Genomic DNA, 22724 nt, shown 5'->3' on the forward strand with positions numbered 1-22724 from the left:
CTCAAAGTTTGATTTTTGGGCGGTACAATCTTTGATTTTACGAATTTATTTGTAGATCCCACGCACTGTTGTTAAGCCTGCACTGGCTGGCAGCATATGGACTGAAAAATATTCCTTAGCTAGCTTTGCTGTTTACATTGCACATACCGATGGTAATTGGAGGGGTCAAAACAGTATCTGCTAAGCGTGTACTGTGGCGAGGAATGCACACCTGTACACTACAGCAGCAGCCTAAACCCGAATGTGTGTGTGCCGTGTGCGCGCGTGCGCCGACAGAGAAGACGATGGGGGGGGGGGGGGGGGGGGGGGCGGGGAACGGCCACATGCAGAATGTTGACCTGAATGAACATGGCTTTACGGTTGCAACAAGGACTGTCGCCACATGCATGCATGATCAGATCACCATCAGCATCACCAGTTAACCAACTCGATCTGTGCGGCAATCAACAGATTAGATTGCCGGCCAGCATACCAGGTCTATGCCTTGCTTGATTTCTGGTTTGTTCATCAGTCCATATATATATCAGCCGCTCGTGGTGGCAGGAAATCCAAATTTATATTAATTATCATGTGAATAATTAACACCATAACTTATATACTAGCAATTAAGCGCTAATGGCTGTGCGCATTGATCAGTTGCAGCTGCTACATGGAGTTAGCCTGCTACTGCTAGCAGTAGGACAGTTGGTTGCTGGCAATCAACTCCATGGACAGGGACCAACACATGCAGGGGGCATTATATTCTGGAGGGACGACTAGCAGGAGGAGAGAACATGGAGCTAGATATATAGTTAATTAGGTGCCAAGCATTGCACGCAGTACTACAGCGGCCATTCTTTGGCAACACGAAATCAGCAGCTGTGATGCTGCAATTACGTGCTACGTACGTACAGCAGCAAATAAACTTTTGCCTCCCATGCATCACGCATGATGATGCAGATTTTGAAAAAAAAAAATAGGTCCTTGCTTGCGGCAACTTCTGTGGGACCAAATTAAAGAGGGCCACAAAGGAAAAGACTTGGTCTCTGCTAGCTCCTTCCATGTTTTGGTCTGCAGCACAACAAATAAAGCACAGCAATATTCACATCAATAGGACTGAAACTGATGAACTGTCAAACTAACTAGCACAAACGCACGCCGCCTGCAGGTATGCAGAAAAGGTGAATCGAGTGGCAGCAGTGAGGAGACTGGAAATTTTGGACGGAATATATAATGCACGCACACGTGTCGGCGTGGACGGCCGTGTCACTTTATCCAACCACTACCTTTAGCCCGGTTCCCAACAAAAAAATTATGTGTCTGTGACATGCCATATTATATACACACCACTTAAAAAATTATAACTATAGTTCTCAATCATAAAATAAATTCCACCGATGACTATTCTCCTCTCTCTGCCTATCATTTTCCTTCCCGCTCTTTAGTTCTATCTTAGTATCCATAATATCTATTGCAATGGTACCGTGGTAGGTTCCTGTACTTTGATTTTGTGTAAGAAATTATTTTTTGTATGAGATCTAGTTTCTTAATCTTTATCTCTTTTTTCTCTTTAATTGCATTGCCAAATCAGCAAAACATCTTACATGCCATTATGTTAAATATTATGGAAACTATCCTAGTGAACTGCTATCGGTAGTTGCGCGCGGTTATTAAGTTTATATGTATGGTGACCATTTTGTGTATTAGATGGGCCAGCGGCGCACGCCTAAACCCTAGTTTGCCGACGGCAACCGCCGGTCGCCTGGCGTCGTCTCTACGGTCGCGTCGCTGGAGCGATATACTACGATCGTCTCCGCGTATAATAATACCACTATACTCCGGTGATGCGTCGTGCGTTCGGGTGATCGGAAACGTATTTCGTGGGGTGGAAGAGCCCATGCGTTTCGCGCGACATCCTGGCCCAGTCAGCGTAATGTTGGAACAGGTAGGCAGGGCCCACGCGATCCGTCTCAGAAAAGGAAAAATAGGCCCGCTTCGAGGAGACTGGGCCCGCTCCCCCCAACATGGGCCTGCGCGCAGGTGAGCATGGACTGGACGGGCCAGCGTCGCTCGTGGCCGGACTGCCGGAGCACCAAGCCGCGCGCAGGACCGGCTGCCGGCGGCGACCAATGTTGTCGTGCGTGCGAACATGAGAGCAACTCAAAACTTTATGGACCAAGCGCATGTGTACTTCTCGTAGATGCTTCCGGTCCGGTCCGCCGGGGTAAGGCACGTCGTCCTCCCCTGCCTACGCACGCACGCAGACGCCGCTGCGACAACGCCGTCGCAGCGAGTTCCACACATTTTCTGTGCACACCACACGCCACGTACGTTCGCGGACGCCCCATCGACCGTGTGTACTGTACACCCTCCAACTCGACGTCGTCAACGCACAGATACGCGTGCGTGTACGAGAGACAGCAGGTGTCGTCGTCCCATCGACACTCACCTCTTCCTTTCGTCACTTCTTCTCGATCGTTTCTGCCCCGTACGCACGGCGCACGAGTCAACAACAACTGCAGCCCAGGAACGCAACCGCCGCTACGTGCCGGGCCCGGGCCATGTGCGTGCGTACCAACGGCGCGGCGTCGCCGCCATCCGCCACATGCGCGCGCCGGCCGTGCACGCCACGCCGGCGCCGCCGACAGCGATCGATCTCGGCCTCCAGACAAAACCACGCCGCGCGCGCAGTTTCCTGAGGAAGACTTGTCGATCGAACCGAACCTCGCAGCGGTTGAACGCGCGTGAGCGGCAGGCCACTCGCCGCCACTCGACTGGAGAGTTCGACGGGTACGCAGGCATGCTTGCGCCTGAAGCTAAAGCTACGAGAACGAAGGCGAGTGATCGAGGGGGGGGGGGGGGGATAAGAAGGTTCGGATGAAGATGTTACTCGATCGTGACACTCGAGATCTTCGACGTCGCCGTCAGCTGAGCTTCTGTGCAAATTGTCTGTCCAGCGACAAGGATGTTGCCGCGTGGAGAGTCGATCGTTTTGTCACCTACTAATGGCTTGCTTATCGCCAGTGTCCCTGTCACCACCACGAGTCGAAGAGAAAGAAGAAAGAGGCAGGTAGGCCCCAGGCCATTGCCATGGGTGCTACGGTGCCGTACCTTCTTTGGTCGTCGCCATTCTTGTGCCGTCCGTGTTAAAACGGACACGAAAATGGGCCCCGTCAACCGACCCCATCTCCGAAAACCGGTTCGATCATCGGCTCCAGCTCGATGTCCTGGTTCGTACGAATGAGCTAGCTAGCTAGCTACCCTTTCAAAGTTCCAAGTTTATTTGTTCCGGCCGTTAGCTTTCACTGTCAGCCTCTCCTCCACCAGCTTCGTACGGATCAGAACCGGGTCTGGCTCAGCGGAGAGCTGGCAATCGGAACTCAGAACACCGCACCCAAATATAGCCAGGTTATATTCTAGTACGGAGTACAACTAGAAACTTTAAAGGGATCTATCCAAAAAAATCTTTAAAGGGAGGTTCAAGCTTGTTGGTCCAGATAAAGCTAATAAGTGAAGCTTGAAGCTCAAGCACAATTAAGCCTAGCTCTCCAGGCTGCCACCGGCCATCATTGGGCGCAACCGACCTTGCTAATCATGGCAAACACTGTCAGTAGGTGAGGTGCTGTGACTCTGTACTCTGCAGTGCTGAATGCTGATCCGTCACTGTACTGCAAAGGTGATTCGAAATGCAAATGGAAACGAATCGAGCAAACTTCATATGCGCACCGGGTTCGGTCAGAGTGCAAGTCACCGGATGCGTTTCTCTGCTTTCTGCCTGTAACTTCTGTTTCTGGAACGTGCACGGGCCTCACATGCCGCGGTTCAGTTGGGGTGAATATATTCAAAGGCTTCGTTTTTGTTTCCAGAAAGAAGATCTTTTTTCCTTTCAAAAATCATATCTTAAATACTTTCTTTCAAAAAAAAAGGTATCTGAAAATAAAAATCGATACGGCGCCAAAAATAGGATGTGTCGCCTAAACTTAGGATAGTCCCGTGCCGCGCCACCGCTGCACCTATTTTGGAGTGCCGCCTAACCCACCATAGCACGCCACATTTTTTCCGCCGCAGGTGTGGCGGTCGTTTTGAGCGGCACAAGTTAGGTACGCTGTGGCGGGTTAAACGGCGCTCCAAACAGCCTGTAAATTTGCCATAGCCGGCAGCGATCACATGCACGGCAGAGTGCGGTAGCAAGTTGTCAAGTTGGTATCTGTTTCTGGACAGGCACATCCATCCACACCAGATTTATGTCTGGATCGGGGATCATGCCAGGCTTTGACCGCCCCGAATCCGGAGGCCAGCCCCGTGTGCCTCCCGCATCTCCACCACCGGGGCACCATCACGGCATGCTGATTAGGTTGCTGGTGTCTGGTGATGTGATGACGCTGGCTAAGCTAGTCCTCTGCCCGCACCAGCAGCCGCCCAGCAGGCAGGTCGCTTGGCGAGCGTTGGGCACACGAGCCACATGGGCACTGGCCACGACAGACGGCGAGTGAGCTGCAGGTAAGGTCAAGAGCGCACATGAAACTAGAGGTGGTACTTGGGCCGTGTCGGCTAGGCCGACCCGGCCCTCTCATGCCTCGTGTCACACGGTGCACGGCACGCCAGCACATCTTCATACCATGCCAGTCTAAGCACGGTGCAGTTATCATCTGTGGATACTTTTTATATATTCAAGTAATCGTCTCTGTACGAAGAGATTTCTATGCATGGAAAATAAAAGATAATTATTTTTTAAATGACTTTATTATGGTTGTTAATTAGAAAATAGTATAAATTAATTGATATTTGAACAACTGGCTACGCACAGTTCGACAGCCTATTTTCGTACCATACTGGTCCAAGCACGGCTCAAAATGCGGGCCGTGCCATACGGCTTCCTAGATACAGCACGGCTTAAAATTTTCATACCGTAAAAGATCGAGCTGTAGTCCGCGTAAAAATAGCGCGACCCAACTCCCAGCTCTACATGAAACGATCCCCCGCTCGGAACTGGATTGCGTTGCATCGGATTGGAATGCTTTGTTTCCAAGCGCAGGTAGCCCCACGCCCCCACCCCAACTCCCCAAGCGCCGAGGCCAATGCCTGCCGGCCTCCACCAACCCAGCAGACGCATTGGCGGTATAGTTCTGCGGCCTCGCTGCAGCACCAGCAACGCACGGGCGCGCGCGCGCCTGCAATTAACGGGCGGAGAAAGATGCCGGCGGCGTCGGGTGCCAACCGTGAACTGGGCGGCGGCTCCCTCTTTTGGCTGTGGCGCGCGTCGTGGCAGATCTTGCGACCGAGACGCCGGCGGGGCACACGCGTGCGCGCAGGGCTGGCTGGTCCACCAATCCGAACGGCAGGCGGAAGAAGAGAGGGATCGGTGATTGGCGTAGAGATGAATGTTCAGCGCTCACACTTCGATCGAGTAGACGAGGCTGGAGCCAGTACCTTAACGGAGTTTGCACGCAAGCTGCTCTATTTCTAGTTCAGTAAAACAGGAACGTTTCCAGCACGAGCCAATGCCGCCACCACACGCCGGATGCGAGGACGATGAACGGTTCTAGTGACATAGAGTATGCTAGGTTGAAGGATTTAAAGGACCCAGAAGGGACGCGGGATGCGCTTTGCGCAGGTACAACAACGATGATTATGGTGACAAACTATTGCTGGTGAGATCATATTCTAGGTTAAAGGAGCTAGAATAAATGTGGGCGGTGACACAGGAAATCAAAGATGAGCCAAAAACCATTCCTTGTGTGTTGGCGTGATTAAATTGTAGCTGCCCAAATTTGCTGCTCATGGAATGGAAGATTCTGAATGAGGAATTTCCCTCACGCGCGGAGTCACCGATGAAGGACAAATCCTGCACTCATTTGCACGCGCAAAAACGCTGATAAATGCGATGAGCCTGGAAAACAAAAATAGCGCGTCCGCACGGCCCATCTCATCTCCAGCGCAGGCGGCCGAGCCCCCCAAAATAGGCTTCCCTAGCGGCTGCCGCACCCGAACGCTCCCGAATCCCGTGCCTTCCCGGTGCGGCCACCCTCACCGCCGCCGGCAGCGGCGCCACCGCCGCCGCGTTCACGCGCTCCCCTGGCTGTCGGCCCCGCTGCTCTATTTATATCCCCGCCCCGCCCACCTCCACGCTCTCCTTAGGCAGGAGCGCGCATCCGGCCCCTGCCCTTCTTCCCCTTTCCTCTCCTCTCCCCCCCGAATAAAATTTTCCTGCCCCCGGGCTCTCCCTCCCAAGGAAACCTACCCAATCCATTCGTCCGGCGGCCGATCCATCTGCCCGTCCAGGTAGAGGAAGGAATAATCAGTCGCTCAGTCAGTCAATCGGAGGAGAGCCGGAATCCAGCAGGAGCGCGGCGCGGGTTGATCCCTTGCGTCTTCCGGCCGGCCCTGCCGCGCGGCGACGTCTCTGCTGTGCTTGCGTCGCGGAGGAAGAATCTGTGAGGGAGGGGAGTGTGTGTGAGGAAGAGGAAGGTGGAGGAGGGACTCTTGGATTGGCATCTTCCTCGTTGGGTTGGCTGCGTCGCAGGGCAAGACGGCGGCCTTGAAGATGCGGGTGCTGGAGGACGACCTCTTCCCCTCCACCCCCGGGAAGGTCAAGATCGAGAGGGCGGGCACCATGAACCGGCAGCTGCACCGTTGCTTCGCGTCCACCAGCACCATGTTCCTGTGGGCGCTCTTCCTCGTCGCCATGACCGCGTCCTACCTCAGCTTCCAGTCCTTCGTCGACACCTCCTCCAAGTACTTCGCCGCCTCCTGGGGCGGGCTGCACTGGGAGCGGCAGATCCGCGCGTCCGCCGCGCCGAGGAGGCCGCCGGGGTCCGCGGACGGGGCGGGGATGTCGGTGCTGGTGACCGGCGCGGCCGGGTTCGTCGGCACGCACTGCTCGCTCGCGCTTCGCAAGCGCGGCGACGGCGTCGTCGGCATCGACAACTTCAACGCCTACTACGACCCCTCGCTCAAGAAGGCCCGCAAGGCGCTGCTCTCATCGCACGGGGTGTTCGTCGTCGAGGGCGACATCAACGACGGCCGCCTCCTCGCGAAGCTCTTCGACGTCGTGCCCTTCACGCACGTGCTCCACCTCGCCGCGCAGGCCGGCGTGCGCTACGCCATGGAGAACCCGGCGTCGTACGTGCACTCCAACATCGCCGGCCTCGTCACGCTCCTCGAGGCCTGCAAGGACGCCGACCCGCAGCCGGCCATCGTCTGGGCGTCGTCGTCCTCCGTCTACGGCCTCAACGACAAGGTCCCCTTCTCGGAGCGCGACCGCACCGACCAGCCGGCGTCGCTCTACGCGGCGACCAAGAAGGCCGGCGAGGAGATCACCCACACGTACAACCACATCTACGGCCTCTCCATCACCGGGCTCCGCTTCTTCACCGTGTACGGGCCCTGGGGACGGCCGGACATGGCCTACTTCTCCTTCACCCGCAACATCCTGCAGGGGAAGCCCATCACGGTGTACCGCGGCAAGGACCACGTCGACCTGGCCCGTGACTTCACCTACATCGACGACATCGTCAAGGGCTGCCTCGGCTCCCTGGATACGGCCGGCAAGAGCACGGGCACCGGCGGCAAGAAGCGCGGGCCGGCGGCCTACAGGATCTTCAACCTGGGCAACACCTCGCCCGTGACGGTGCCCAACCTGGTGTCCATCCTGGAGAAGCACCTCCGCGTGAAGGCGAAGAAGAACGTGGTCGAGATGCCCGGCAATGGCGACGTGCCCTTCACCCACGCCAACATCTCCCTCGCGAGGGAGCAGCTCGGGTACAAGCCGACCACCAACCTCGACGTTGGCCTGAAGAAGTTCGTCAAGTGGTACCTGTCCTACTACGGCTACACCAGGGGATCCAAGAACTTTCGGCAATAGTCCGTGCTACTCCGTGGTCGTCTGATTCTTTCTCCTCAAATTTTCTTTTTCCTCTTTGGTCCGGCCGCGGCCACCACTCCCGGATCAAACATTGACATTCTATCTGGATTTTTTTTTTGGTGGGAAGGGCGCTTCTTGATCAGAGAAAAATACTGGGGAAAAAATTCTTTTCTTGGTGAGGAGAGGGAGGAAGGAGGAAGAAAGCAATAGAGAGCAGCAGCCTTTTCTTTTCTTTCTTCATTCATCTTCCCTTGTGTAAATTGGATGTGCTCCATGAAACTTTTTTCCCCTCCACCCTCAAATTCCAATGTAATATCAAATTCTTGCCGATCGGATGCGCTGAGACCGAATTCGATTGGCGAATGCTGGTAGTTCCCTCGGATGATCGCCGGTCCAAATTTGAAATCACGCTGTTCGTTCTGCCGTTCGAGTACCCGCCGGAGACGCGGGGAGGGGGGGGGGGATTGGGGAGAGGAAATCGGCGGGCCGGTCGTGGCAGTCCTGTAAATAAGCCTCGGAGTTGTGGGCCTTTTGTTGGGTCGATAAGATAAGCTGCGAGCGTGGGGTGGGGGTGGGGGCGGGGGAGGCGCGCGGAGTGGTGGCCAGCTGGCTCCCGCCTTGTTCGGTCCCTTGCACTGGCAGCGGGCCCTCTGGGCGCTTTATTGCCTCGTGGGGCCACATGGCTGTGGGTCCGGGCTGAGATGGGCCCAGTGACGCAAGTGGTCGGTGGGGTCCTACCCACGTAGAACACATGGGTGGGCCCGGTGACGCGGTGGCGTTCGCCTGAGCTGTCCTTCGCCATTCTTTTCTGATTTCCTTGAACTGCCTGGCCATGAGAATGTGTCTAGTCTAGGAATCTAGTAGAACTCGGGTTGCAATATGACATTTCATTACAAAGCATTTAAAATTTCAATTTGAAAACACAGCTCGTCAGAAAATCAGATCCTATTGAAAGTTGAAACTGCAATGTTTTCGTGTCATGTGATAAGTCAATGTGATCTGCGCTATGTCAGATAAAAATGTGAAACGAATATATCTCTCCTTGACGGCGTTGGTGTGAAGCCTGAATGAATCTGCAGGGGGCAACGGCTAGTCCGGGCTCCGGCCGGCGCGCGTACAACTCGATACGTACTCGACTGCCGCCATGGGCCATGGCGCATGCGTTCGCCTTCGATGCACGCACGAGTCGAGAAGTAACTGGGCGGTGGCCGCCGCATCTGGAGTCACGCAGAGGCAGGAGCGAGCGGGCGCGTGTCCTTTCGTGGGACGGCGATGCCACACGAGGGTCAGAGACGCGAATCTGCGGTCCCTTTTCTTTTTGACGAATTTCGTGCGGAATGGTATGCAAATTTTGCTGGATTATCCCAAGGTGAATAGTGTGATTGATCTCGACGGGAGCGAGACGAAATCTCACGCTGCAAATGCTGTTTCAGCGATGCATTGCAGATGTTTCCCTAACGGGTTCAGGTTTGGGTGTGGATGGGCACACGCACATCTACTAACCTTTTGCAGCAAATGCCACGGCCCCATGCCAAATTGCAGAAGATATTATTAGAACACTTTTCCCCTGAACCAAGATATTATACACCATGGAAGCATGTTGGATCTTATATGTACCGTTCATCGTAGAGCCCTCGAGATATGTACCATGCACAGAAACCGCTGAACCGGTCAGACCAGGTTCTGACGCGTGCTGCAGACCGTATAGAATACGTATTCTCGAGTACCGTTCTGTACATAGACTGTGGATGTACGTAATAAATAGAGCATCGCTCAAGTAGTTTAACAATAATGGAACAAAGGTAACTCAGTTAGTTAGTAAGAATATTTTTTTATTGGTTCATATTATGATGATGCTAATTTTATACCTATGCAAACATATTCGCTTTTATTATACTAGTATGTTCGTTTTTATTAGACCGTCCATGAGAATTTGATATTGATGCTTTATATATGGTAGAACTAATACTATATTTTGATGCATAAAGGTAAGAAAATTATTTTATCTGCTGATATTGTGAAATATGATAAAAAAAATTTGCTAAAATTTCTAAAAATAATCATGCTTTAGATCCATCTGTTGCTACATCCGAAGAGATTAAGTTGAAAAAGATGCTTTACTTGCTAAGACATCTCTTGATGCAGCACCATGTTGTGCCATGCTTTGCAAACATGTCTCGTGTTCACATGATTTTACTCCTACGTCTAGCAAATTGCGTGCTGCTGTCACTAACCTTTTGCAGGAGTCTGGTGGTGGGATTGAGTCAAGAACGACTCCAATTCAAGAATAGAAGGATGATGAGGATATCACCACGCTGGATACACCTGGGATTTGGTCTTCTACGAGTTACAAGTCTTCTCCAACTTGGTCTTCACGTCCGGTTCGGACTCAGCCGACCATTCTGAACAGAAACGTTGATTTCTCCTTCATACAACGTCGAAACGAGGTGTTCTTTGATGTGTTGGAAAGAAGACAATGAAAGTTTTCTTTTGGTTTTGGTCCAAACTCCAGAAGATTCGTGGATCATTTTGTGTGACCACGACAAGATGCTGCGTCACCTATTTTGGGCCAAGTCAGCCTTGTATCGTGTCGGGCCTTAAGCACAGGTTGAGGACACCCCAGCTGGTCGCCCTCAACCCTAGGATGTTCCTCTTTCAATATAAACTCAGTAGCAGCTGCCATGTTAGGGTTTGGGTTTTATTTAGTTCTAATTTTCCATCGAAAAGCGGATCACTTTCATTATAACTGTGATGTCGAGTCCTTTTGTTATGAATCAGGACCCCCCGATCTTTTTCTTCACTAATGTGGCGATTAGTATTTTTGTGATCAGAGCTTGAACCCCATATTTATCTTTGCTTTATACGCATCTACAATTTCAGATTGCGCGCTTATACATCCTTGCTTATGTTCTTTGATTCGCTTGCAGGGAAAAACCTTCTTGGCGAGGTCAATCAAGTTGTGCTTTGTTGATAACCAACGGAGTAGCGGTGTAACAAGTCGGGGTTCGAATCGTGTCCAATTAGAAACTTGGATCAGCAACGTCGAATTCTCCACCAATCGAATCTATCATACCAATCGGAAGATCACATCAGTGCTACGTCACAATAGGAGAGTGTCGGGTTTTATCCGGCTACCCACCAAGGGGTATACCCAAGGTGGTAGGTTTTAGGTTGGGATGCGGCGAGATCAGGAACCCGAAGGTGCAGACAACACAAGATTTAGACAGGTTCAGACCGCAATATGCGTAATGCCCTACGTCCTGTATGATGGTTTGTATTTCCTTGGTGTTGATCTGGTGATCTTATGTTTTGAGGGGATCCCTGCCTGCCCTTATATATCTGGGGGGACAGGGTTACATGAATCCTAGTCTGATACTAACATGGAAATCATACTCAAGTACAACTCGAGTAGTTTCCTTCTGTATCGACTAGTTCTACTCCGCATGCGGGTAGAATACAACATAAATGAGGTACAAGACACGTCCTATCCCCTAGTCCAATACGGACTCTTTGATGTACACAGCCCCGTGGCCCCGGGTCTGACAAGCCTCCGAGCTCTTCGTAGCTGAGTACTGCAGACTCTTCGAGTACTTCCGAAGCTGTCTTCGACTCCTTTCGAAGCTCCATCTTGATACTTCTCTTCGAGTACTCTTCTGACTGCATCGAAGCTATGAGGTGCTCATGCCCCGAATTTTTTCTTTTATATGGGGTGCGATGAACAATCGCACTCCATATGGAGTAGCCCCCGAGCCTTAGGTTGAATCAAAGAATCAAGCTAAGGGTCAAACTAGCCTTAAAGCTTTCCTTCTTATCCTTCGAGTACTTTCAAAAAATAAGTAGTCGATGCCACGTGTTTTACAGCCCCCGAGCCTTGAGTCCAAATCTTTTTGAAAAAAAGGATCCCAAAGGTCGTGGCAAAAAAGAGTTCCTTTTGAAAAATAAAGTCTAAAAGGAGGCAATTAGCAAAAATTAGACTCAAAACCCGAAAAACCTCTTTTTTCGGGACAACTAACCCAGAAAAAATGGTGAATCGGGTAACGGTCACAAAAATCTGCCAAAAAACCGCCTGTATCCAATTAATCCTATTGCGCGACGCTTCATTTTACACACAGTAAACCACTGCCTGACCGCTGGTTATTTAACCTCGCGGTCAGTTAGGGTTTTTCCTGTGCCTTCAGATCTGACGCCGCCATCAGAGAGAAACAAAATCCCAATTAGAGTCTGACCTGCCCGAGCCCTTTCGCCACCCAGCATAGTCGAAGATCTTCGAGCCCACCACCGCAGCCCCCGAGCCCTTGTGAAAACAACTCGTGGCTGCAAGGATTCGAAATGGCCCCGTAGAAAAACAACCAGAAGGACCTGAAAGAGGCGCAAGCAGCAACTGGAGAATGGGCAATTAGTAAGTGTTCACGCCATAATTTAGCAAATTTGGTATTGGGGGGTCTGCTTCAGGAAAGGGATCTCATCAATTGGTGCCTTCCTCTTCGCGATCCATTTCCCATGGAAAATGTCGATGAAATCGTTTCTTTCTGCTCTTTTTCTGAACGGGGATTCGCCCTCCCCACTTGCTCCTTCTTCCGTGGTCTTCTCTACTTCTATGGGATTGAGCTGCAACACCTCAACCCCAATTCGATCTGCCATATCTCCATCTTCATTCATTTCTGTGAAGCTTTCCTCGGAATTGAACCACATTGGGCTCTTTTCCGCTATCTTTTCCGTGTGAAGCCCCAGCCCACCTCGAAAAATCCTTCTGCAATAGAGGGCGCTGGAATCCAGCTTAGGCAACACGCTAGTGACAGATACATATCATACAAATTTCCGTCAAATGTCCCCGGGTGGAAACAACACTGGTTCTACATTGCGAACCATACCCCCCAACTCCCTGTGCGGTCCGGCAGGCCCCCTGTTCAGCGTGGTGAATGGACATTGGAGCCAAATGAAGCCGAGATGGACCAAGTCAAAGAACTGCTCGAGTTAATTGCCGCGCACAAAGAGACAGGGGTAACCGGGGCATCAGTGATGCTATCATTTTTCAAACGCCGGGTCCAACCCATTCAGCAGCGCCATACTTTAGGATTCGAGTACTTGGGAACTGAAGACCCATCCCGTATGTGCGCAGAAGAGCTTGGGGACGATGCTGCACTTATGCGCGTCAGGCGAATTCTACTAGATGTGGATGCTGTCCCGTATGTTCCAGCAGGGTTTACAGCCCAGAATCGACCACCAGCAGTAAGTGTTCGACTTCTCGACTTCTTCCCTTGATCTGAAGAGTTAATACTAACTGATTGTCTTAAAACAGGATTCATCAGCATTGTATCGGAGTTACCCGCCACACCCCGATCTGCCCCGGCCTTACCATACGCTGCCCAGTGCCGCCGCCAAAGCACAGAAAGAACAAATTGCTGGCAGCGAATCAGCCACGGGCAGCCGGGCGGCTGGGGAGAGGGTGCAAGCCGACGACTCCTCCGGATCATCCGTGGACTGGTCGGACGACGCACCTCTCGTTCCCCGGCGACGTCGGGATATGAAGAAACGCAAAGCCAGCGCCACTGACCTTGCCGGGTAAGTGTTTGTCGAACTATAAACACTGTCGAATTGTTTTGCTGAACACTGATGACAACCCTGTCTTGCAGCCCCTCATCTTCCTTGCCCGGCTCCCAGCGCCAAAAGGTAGCTGAAGTGCCCCCCACCAGAAAAGGTGCACCAGAAGCCGAGCCCATAGAGGTCGATAGGGCCGATCCGTCACCTTCTGTCGCAGACGATGTAACTATCGCCGTGGCAGGCACAAGGTCGGGGCAGCTCACGCCCTCGACTGAAACAGTGCCGCCGCCGGCAATAGGTGCCCCGGACATCGCTCTGCCAGAGCTGCCAGCCCCCTCATCCTGTACGCCAACTCCTCCAGCCACAAGTACCGTGACAAAGAAGCCGTTGAAGCTGGTGTGGAGGAAACCGACAATGATCCGATCCCAGAGGTAAGTAATGCCTTGTACCTTGCCCTTAGCCATGTGTAAAAATCACAGTAAAAATGTTGTGCTGTTGTCTTGAGCAGATCAACAGCTGCGGTGACACCCGAACTCGAGTTGGCTCCACCAACCTCCGAGCCGTCGCCTGGGCAACCCAACACGCTGGAGCCAGCAGGGGGGGCAGATGTAATCATGCTTGATTCGCCACTACCCGAGCTCCGGCACACAGAACCCGAAGCCCCCGGCAATGAGCAAGTCGAGGTCACCACTACCGTACCCATCGGCGGTGCAGGTAAATGATCCCACTGCCTTCTGCCACAATCATTGCTATATTAATACTCGTCCTTTGCAGGGACCTCGCAGCCGTCAGCCTTGGAGGGTGCGGGTGCTTCTTGCGAGGCGCCCGGGTTGCCGACCCCTGTAGGGGAAAACACCGTTATACTCCAAGAGATGCACCTCCCGGGGGATGATCTGAGCCGCCTGTGCCAAATGATCAAGGCGATCGACTCATTTGCTCTGGTAAATCTTGACTAGACCGCTGGTAACTGTATGATTAAGTCGATATCCTCTGACGCCCAAAAACATGTAGGACATGAACCAAAAAACTTCAACGAAGCTGGAAGAGTCCACCAGGCGTATCGACGAGCTGTTGCAGGAGCGAGCCGGCTTCGAGCAGAATATCATCGAGCTCCAAGGCCGACTCAAGGAACAGCGGAAAACCCATCAAGGTATGTTGAATTCAATTGTCGGAGTCATACCCGTAGTCGATAACTTCATGATCTGAAACCTACTTATCATCGCAGAACTTAAGCAGCTGTTAAATTATAAAGAAGAATTGCTTACTGATTTGAAGAACATGCTATATCGCCGCGCAGATGAAGTCGAGGGTCTGCGGAAGGTGATGGCCGACACAGAGAAGCAACTCGTCGACTGCCTCCAGCAGATCAAGACTTTGGGCGAGGAGAAAAAGCAGCGCCAGAAGGAACTCGATGATTTGAAGGTGGCAACTCAAGAACTCGTAGAGATGGTGGATCCCCGGGAAGACGGTGCTGAAGATGGGCAACCACTACTTGATCGTCTTCGCGGGGCACCACAAAAGATCCTCAATTTCGTCACCGAGGCTGCCACATCTTACGTGGGCCATGCCCTAGGCCTTGTAAAGTCCTTCTGGCCAAAGGCTCGGCTAGAAGTACTCGCGGAGGGTGCAGCTGCTGATTGTACTGATGAAAGCTTCCGCGAGTATTTGCTAGAGGTCCGGCCTGTAGCTGAAAAAATTGTTGGAAACATGGTCCAGGATTGAACCGTTAGTGCTTAAGACTTTTGTAATATAAGAAACCACTTTTGTTCCGTTGTAGCCTTATGTGCAGACGAAGAGCCCCATCTGCTTTGGAGCATAGGCGTGCTACCTCTGAGTGCATCGACTCAGAGAGTAGTCGATTTAGCCCTTCACGAGAGCTCATCGGGTGAGATAAATAAGATCCTGCCAAAAAGGATCCACTCGGACCCGGAACGCGCAGTCTGTGGCGCGACGACTAGGATGCTCATGGCAAACAGTCGAAAACTACCCTTAGGTGTAACCACCGCAGGAGTAGCCAAACGAGTTAGATAGAACCCGAGCCAGACGGGCCTAACCAGTTTGAAAGAGCATGATTAGCATCGCGACGACCCCTGTGCCACTGGCAAGTAGTCGATTTTATATAAAATTTAAGCGTGGCCAACAGCTGCCACCATTATATTCAAGAATTTACATTTCGGGTTGTGTGGCACAAAGTCGCCGAATCGACCCAGAAAAGTAAAACTTGCCATTGACGCATACAGAAATTGGACACGAGTCTGCTTAGGGGTAGAACCGTCACAGGTGCTGGATGTTCCACGAGTTGGGTACATCCTGACCATCGGGGTGCCGAAGTTGATAAGATCCCGGTCTTGTAACCCTCTTGACAATGAACGGTCCTTTTTACGTGTGGCAACTCATGAATCCACTTCCCGCCCTTTTTGCTGTTGGCGTCATAAAGGCTCTTCTTGAGGCCGTCGATAATCAAACCATTCGCCCTCTCGACTTGCCCATTTGCCCTTGGGTGAGCCACTGAAACATATTTGACCTCGATGGATGAGTTTTCACAGAATTCCCAGAATTGGTTGGCCGTGAAATTTGAACCCAAATCAGTGATAATAGTGTTGGGCAAGCCGAAACGATGTAAGATGTCGGAGATGAAGTCGACCACCCTGTCTGGGGTAAGCTTGGCGATCGGCTTGAACTCGATCCACTTGGTGAACTTATCGATAGCCACCAGAACATGAGTAAAACCTCCTGGCGCCGTTGTGAAGGGCCCAATCATGTCGAGGCTCCTGCAAGCAAACGGCCAGGAAGGCGGTATAGTGATGAGGGTGTGGGCCGGGACATGAGTTTGCTTATCGAAGAACTGACAGTTCTGACATCGACGTACCAGATCTTCGGCGTCGGACACGGCGGTAGGCCACCAGAAACCGGCTCTGTATGCTTTGCCAACCAGTGACCTTGAGGCGGCATGGTTACCACACACGCCCTCGTGTATTTCTCGCAATATGTCCAGACCGTCCTCTGTTGTGACGCACTTCATGAGTACTCCGGATCGTGCGCCGCGCCGATAAAGTTTGTCTTCGATTAGGACAAACCCCTTGCTCCGTCGCATGAGGCGGGCGGCGGCAGTGCTTTTGGGGTCCATCCCGGCCGATAAGACGAGATCTCGGATGAAGTCGATGAAAGGTCCTCTCCAGTCCTCACCGACCAGCAGTACCTCCCGTTCTGGCTGTACGGAGCCAGTGGCGGTGGAAAACGGTGGTGAAGGGCTGATGGACGGGTGCGTCAGCTCCTGAACGAATACCCCTGCCGGGACTTGAGCTCGGGTTGATCCCAGCTTGGATAAGGCATCGGCAGCAACATTGTGTTCCCGCAGCACATGGTGAATTTCTAGGCCAGAAAATTTGTTTTCTAGCTTGCGTGTTTCTTGTACATAGGCTTCCATGGTCTCCTTGTTGCAGTCCCACTCCTTGTTGACTTGCTGAACGACCAAGAGTGAATCGCCATATACAAGTAGTCGCTTGATCCCGAGTGATATCGCCAAACGGAGCCCGTGAAGCAACGCTTCATACTCGGCTTCATTGTTGGATACCTCCCAGAGAATTTGGAGAACGTATTTGAGTTGTTCGCCTCTTGGGGAAACGAATAAAACTCCAGCGCCGCCGCCATCGAGCTTGAGAGAACCATCGAAGTACATGGTCCAATGCTCTGGCTTGTCAACTGGATGTGAGACTTGATTTTCCCTCCACTCAGCTATGAAATCGACTAGAGCTTGGGACTTGATTGCAGTGCGTGGCTTGAAGTCGATCGATAAAGCCCCCAGTTCCACTGCCCATTTTGAAATACGACCCGTGGCATCTTGGTTGTGTAGGATATCCGCCAACGGGTAGTCTGTGATCACGACGATCTGGTACTCTTCAAAGTAGTGGCGTAATTTCCTCGAAGTAATCAATATGCCATAGAGAAGCTTTTGGACCGCCGGGTAGCGCACCTTAGACTCCGAGAGTACTTCACTGACAAAGTACACGGGCCGCTGCACGCCAAAAGCATGGCCTTCCTCGGAGCGCTCGACAACAATAGCACTGCTAATAACGTGGGTAGTTGCCGCAATGTAAAGTAAAAGGGTCTCACCCGACAATGGTGCTGTGAGGATCGGGGGCGACTGTAGGTGTTGCTTGAGATCCTGCAGAGCCCGCTCGGCTTCCTCTGTCTAGTGAAACTTGTCCTGACGCTTTAAGAGTTTGAAAAAAGGTAATCCTCTCTCCCCGAGCCGGAAGATGAATCTGTTGAGAGCTGCCATGCACCCTGTAAGTTTCTGTACATCTTTGATTGTGGCAGGTGCCTCCATATCAGTGATGGCGGTAATCTTTTCAGGGTTGGCCTCAATGCCTCGGTTACTGACTATGAACCCGAGCAGTTTTCCTGACGGAACACCAAAAACGCACTTGGTCGGATTAAGCTTCCATCGGTACTTTCGTAGGCTGGCGAAAGTTTCCTCCAGATCCGTGATGAGGCCCTCGGGACTTCGAGTTTTCACGACCACGTCGTCCACGTAGGCCTCCACGTTCCGGTGTAACTGATCAGCGAAGCACATCTGAATTGCCCGCTGATAGGTGGCGCCAGCGTTCTTCAACCCGAAAGACATCGTCTTGTAGGCATAAGTCCCAAACGGGGTGATGAACGCGGTCTTGATCTGGTCTTCTTCCTTGAGAGCGATCTGGTGGTAACCTGAGTAACAATCAAGGAAACATAACAATACGCAACCTGCGGTCGAGTCGACTACCTGATCGATGCGAGGGAGCCCAAAGTGATCCTTTGGGCAATGCTTGTTGAGATCGGTATAGTCGACACACATTCTCCATTCTTTGTTCTTTTTTAATACAAGGACGGGGTTAGCCACCCACTCTGGATGGATTACTTCTTTAATGAATCCAGCCGTGAGGAGTTTAGCTATTTCCCGTTTGATAGCCTCCCGTTTATCGGGGGCAAAACGACGAAGTCGTTGCTTCTTTGGTACAGCCTGTGGGTACACATTAAGACTATGCTCGATCAGCTCCTTGGGCACCCCTGGCATATCCGATGGCTTCCATGCGAATATGTCTCGGTTAGCCCACAGGAAACTGACGAGCGCGAGTTCCTATTTGTCACCCAGGCCCGCGCCGATGATGGCTGTCTTAGATGAATCGCCTTCTTGGAGCTGGATCGTCTTGAGAGCCATCTCGCCCGTCGACTTGACGCCCGATTGACTCGCCTTCTTCGTCGGGATGTCCAGCTCAGCTTGAGAGAGTTACTGTGCGGCCGCGAGTACTTCAGCGGAAGCATCTGGCACGCGGGAAGTCGATGCATACGGGATGGCCTCTTGGTTACAATCATAGGACTTCTTCAATTCGCCTCGGAGCGTGAGCACACCGTTACGTCCTGGCATCTTGAGAAGCAAGTAGACATAATGTGGCACCGCCATGAACTTGGCGAGCGCCGGCCTCCCCAGTATGGCGTGGTAGGAAGATTCGAAGCTGGCCACCTCGAACTTGATGAACTCGGTACGATAGTTCTCCCTCGTCCCGAAAGTGACTGGAAGAACAACTGTCCCAAGCGGATGCGCGGCATTGCCAGGAACAATACCGTAACAAGGAGCTTTGCTCGGAGTAAGCTTGTTGGTGAGGTCCAGACCCATCTTCTTTAGTGTACTGGCGAAGATAAGATTGAGTCCGCTCCCGCCATCGATAAGAACCCGAGTAAGCTTGACTTCTGCGACCACGGGATCCAGCACCAGTGGGAACTTCCCAGGCTCGAAAAAGCTAGTCCATTGATCATCACGGGAAAACGATATGGGGACCTCTGACCATCGGAGTGGTCGTGGTACCGCTGGTTCAACTGATAGGATCTCTCGTAGCAGCAACTTCTGTTCCTGCTTGGAGCAAAAATCTTCGTCACCGTCAAAGATAACATTGACGGTCTTGGAGGCATCCTGGAACTTAGGCGTCTCAGTTTTGTCTTCCTGTTCCTCGTCTTCGGGCTCTTTGCCCGTCGACTTGTTCTTCTTGCCGTTCCCAGGAGAGCCGAAGGTGCGCTTGAGCTGAAAGCAGTCAATCGCTGCGTGTTTGGAGTTGACACACCACGGGCACTTCTTCTGCAGGAGTTTTTCAAACTGCTCCTGCGTGGTCGACTTCTTGCCCCGCGAAGGACGGTCCACAGCCGCGACGAGATCGTCTGGCTTGCGTTTTCGGGAAGAACCCGAAAAATCCCGCTGGCCTTTGTCAGCCCGGTTGTCGTTGTTGCGCTTCTGGTTGAGGTCGGTACGTCTTGGAAACCTCTCGCGCATCTTTTCTTCTTGTTCAGACCAGTCGTGCATCATGTCGCGTAAACCTGCAACCGTCTTTGGCTTGTTACGCCCAAAATCACGATATATACCTGGGTCAGTGAGGCCGTTGTAGAAGCAGTCGATAATGTCCTCTTCTGAGATGTTGGCGATGGTGGCCCGCACATCGAAAAAATGGCGGGTGTAGGAACGAAGGAATTCATTGCGCTCTTGCTTGCCCTGGGCGAGGTCGTGCCGGGTTCCTGTCGATGAAGACCTTCTTGAGGCCTTCCCAGGAGTCGATGGAATCGTTGGGGAGACTTTCCAGCCAAGTCAACGGTGCAGGCTCCAAAGCCATCGGAAAGTAGACGACCTTGGTAGTGTTGGAGCCACCAGCCACCTCAATGGCAGTAGAATAACAGCGGAGCCATTGTTGGGGGGCCTGCTTGCCGTCATACTTGGTAATGCCAATTGGCTTGAAACCCTCCGGGTACTTGTAGTTGTTGAATCTCGCAGTGAACGCGGGGAAACGATCGCTGCAGTCAGCATCGTCTCGCTCGACTACCTCGCGCTCTCGTCGCCTCGAGTCGAGGACTGACCGGGCATCGCGCCCCTCATTGATCTTCTGGCGAAGATCAGGTTGGTGACGTGGAGGGTTGGGCTGCCTCGGGTTGTTTGCCGGAGGTGGCTGTCGCCTCCCACCGGTGATCTGGCTTCCACCCACGCCATCATTGTTGTTGCTGCGTTGGGGTCGCGGGCGATGACCCGTTGTTCGACTTGGGGCCTGGCTTCGGCTGTCTCCGACGTGCTCGTCCCTGACGAGCGATGCCGGAGCCTGCTGGTCCAACTGGACCCATGCCCGTTGGGCGTAGATGAGTGCTTGTCGGACGTTGGGGTCGTTGCTTCGCTCGAGTAGTGCTGTAACCCGAGCAATGTTGGCCACAGGAGTCCTGAAGCCACGTTCATCTGCCGCGGCGAATTCGGCGTCGAGTTCGCGCTGTGCAGAACGTATGCGCTCGTTGGCGCGCCTTCTGCGAACCGCACGAGCTCTGTTCCTTGCACGTTGCACGTCGCGCTCGGCGTCGTTCTCGTTCTCGGCTTCTGCGGTGTCTTCATCTTCTGATATGCCGTCAAGTGCACCAATGGGGATGAGAGCGTCGTCGTCCCCTTCTTCCGCCATCAGGACTTGGCGAGTTGCGAGTTCTTCGGAAGGGGCTTCGACTAGCTCAGTCGAGCCCTCGGATATGGCAGCCAACGCCCTGCCCTCCTGAAAAGGCAAAGGCTCAAGATGGTCTACCAATCGGTCGTCATGTCCGAGTGAGTCGGACAAGTTCATCCCCCTCCAATGAACAATTCGTCCTTCAGAGGTGGTGGTGATCATCAGCCCGCAAGCGGCCAGGTGATCCTCAGCCTCCCGACATGCGGTGGCCCCGGAACCTCCAGCCTGGAGCAAAGAGTCCAAGTCCTTTTCCAACGTGGAAAAAGGAAAAGTAGAAATAGACGCTGCCTCGGTCTCCCTGGCAGAGTCAGAAAACGGCGACTCGTCGAGATTATCGACAAAGTCGTCAAGCCTTGCAGCGAGTGTCTTTAGCTTGAAGGTGTCGTCGACGGTGTGCCGACGGAAACCGCCTGCGCCGTTGGCAACGCAGACCCACGAGCCAAAAACAAAGGTCGTGCCCTCAGGGAGCACGGGACTGGGGAACTTAAAAATCGCCATCGAGTTCTCCAGCGGATCTCTGATGCGCACCCCTACCTGGCGCGCCAGCTGTCGGGTTTTATCCGGCTGCCCACCAAGGGGTATACCCAAGGTGGTAGGTTTTAGGTTGGGATGCGCCGAGATCAGGAACTCGAAGGTGCAGACAACACAAGATTTAGACAGGTTCAGGCCGCAATATGCGTAATGCCCTACGTCCTGTATGATGGTTTGTATTGCCTTGGTGTTGATCTGGTGATCTTATGTTTTGAGGGGATCCCTGCCTGCCCTTATATATCTGGGGGACAGGGTTACATGAATCCTAGTCTGATACTAACATGGAAATCATACTCAAGTACAACTCGAGTAGTTTCCTTCTGTATCGACTAGTTCTACTCCGCATGCGGGTAGAATACAACATAAATGAGGTACAACACACGTCCTATCCCCTAGTCCAATACGGACTCTTTGATGTACACAGCCCCGTGGCCCCGGGTCTGACAGAGAGCGGCAAGAAGCCGCCGGCGCACGCCAAGACGTGCCCTTACTTTGACGAGTTGGACCGTCCCTACATCCGTGTCAAGTCGCATGCTAAAAAGTACCTTTATGTCCACATCCGTCTGAACCAAGGCAGGGGCGCAGGACATATAAGGGCGATAAAAAAATGAAATATAGCTCACATACACCAGCTAAAGACAACAGGTTGGAGGAAAAGATTCGCGAGTACTTCTGCGGACGGCTCTGGCATATGTGATGTTGTGGCGTACTTGATCACTTCCTGATCGCAGTCGTATGACTTTTTTAGGTCACCACGGAGTGTGAGTACGCCTATCTTGCCTAATATTTTGAGTAGCAGGTAGACGTAGTGGGGCATGACCATGAATTTGGCTAGTGCTGGTCTGCCAAGGATGTCATGGTATGATGAGTCGAAATTTGCCACCTCAAACTTGATGTACTCAGTGCGGTAGTTATCTTTCATCTCAAAGGTGACTGGTAGGACCACTAACTTGAGTGATGTAGCCGCATTACTTGGGATAATACCGTAAAAAGGACCTTTGCTCGGGGTGAGCATCTTGGAGATGTCCAGCCCTATCTTTTTCAGTGTACTCGCGAAAAGCAGGTTGAGGCTGCTCCCGTCGTCGATGAGTACTCATGTAAGTTGGGAGCCCGCCACGATAGGGTTTAGGACGAGCGGGAATTTTCCGGTTCGGAGAAACTGGTATATTGATCGTTCCTAGAAAAGAAAATCGAGACCTCGCTATATCTTAGAGGTCTTGTCGTGGTCGGCTCCACAGAAAGTATTTCGCGCAGGGTCAACTTCTTCGCTCGCTTGAAGGGAATCCACCGTCACCACCGAAGATGACGTT

General features: G+C 52.5%; 1 protein-coding gene across 1 annotated transcript; it reads left to right on the forward strand.

Annotated features, from left to right (window-relative positions):
* Window positions 1-5903: 5903 nt before the first annotated feature.
* LOC112872888 (UDP-glucuronate 4-epimerase 1-like) lies at window positions 5904-8225 on the forward strand. Its single transcript, XM_025935926.1, has one exon. It carries the CDS (start codon window positions 6524-6526, stop codon window positions 7841-7843), a length of 1320 nt encoding a protein of 439 aa, XP_025791711.1. The 5' UTR covers window positions 5904-6523; the 3' UTR covers window positions 7844-8225.
* The last annotated feature ends 14499 nt before the right edge of the window (window positions 8226-22724 follow it).

The sequence above is a fragment of the Panicum hallii genome, chromosome 1, assembly GCF_002211085.1.
Source record: "Panicum hallii strain FIL2 chromosome 1, PHallii_v3.1, whole genome shotgun sequence".
NCBI classification, from domain to species: domain Eukaryota; kingdom Viridiplantae; phylum Streptophyta; class Magnoliopsida; order Poales; family Poaceae; genus Panicum; species Panicum hallii.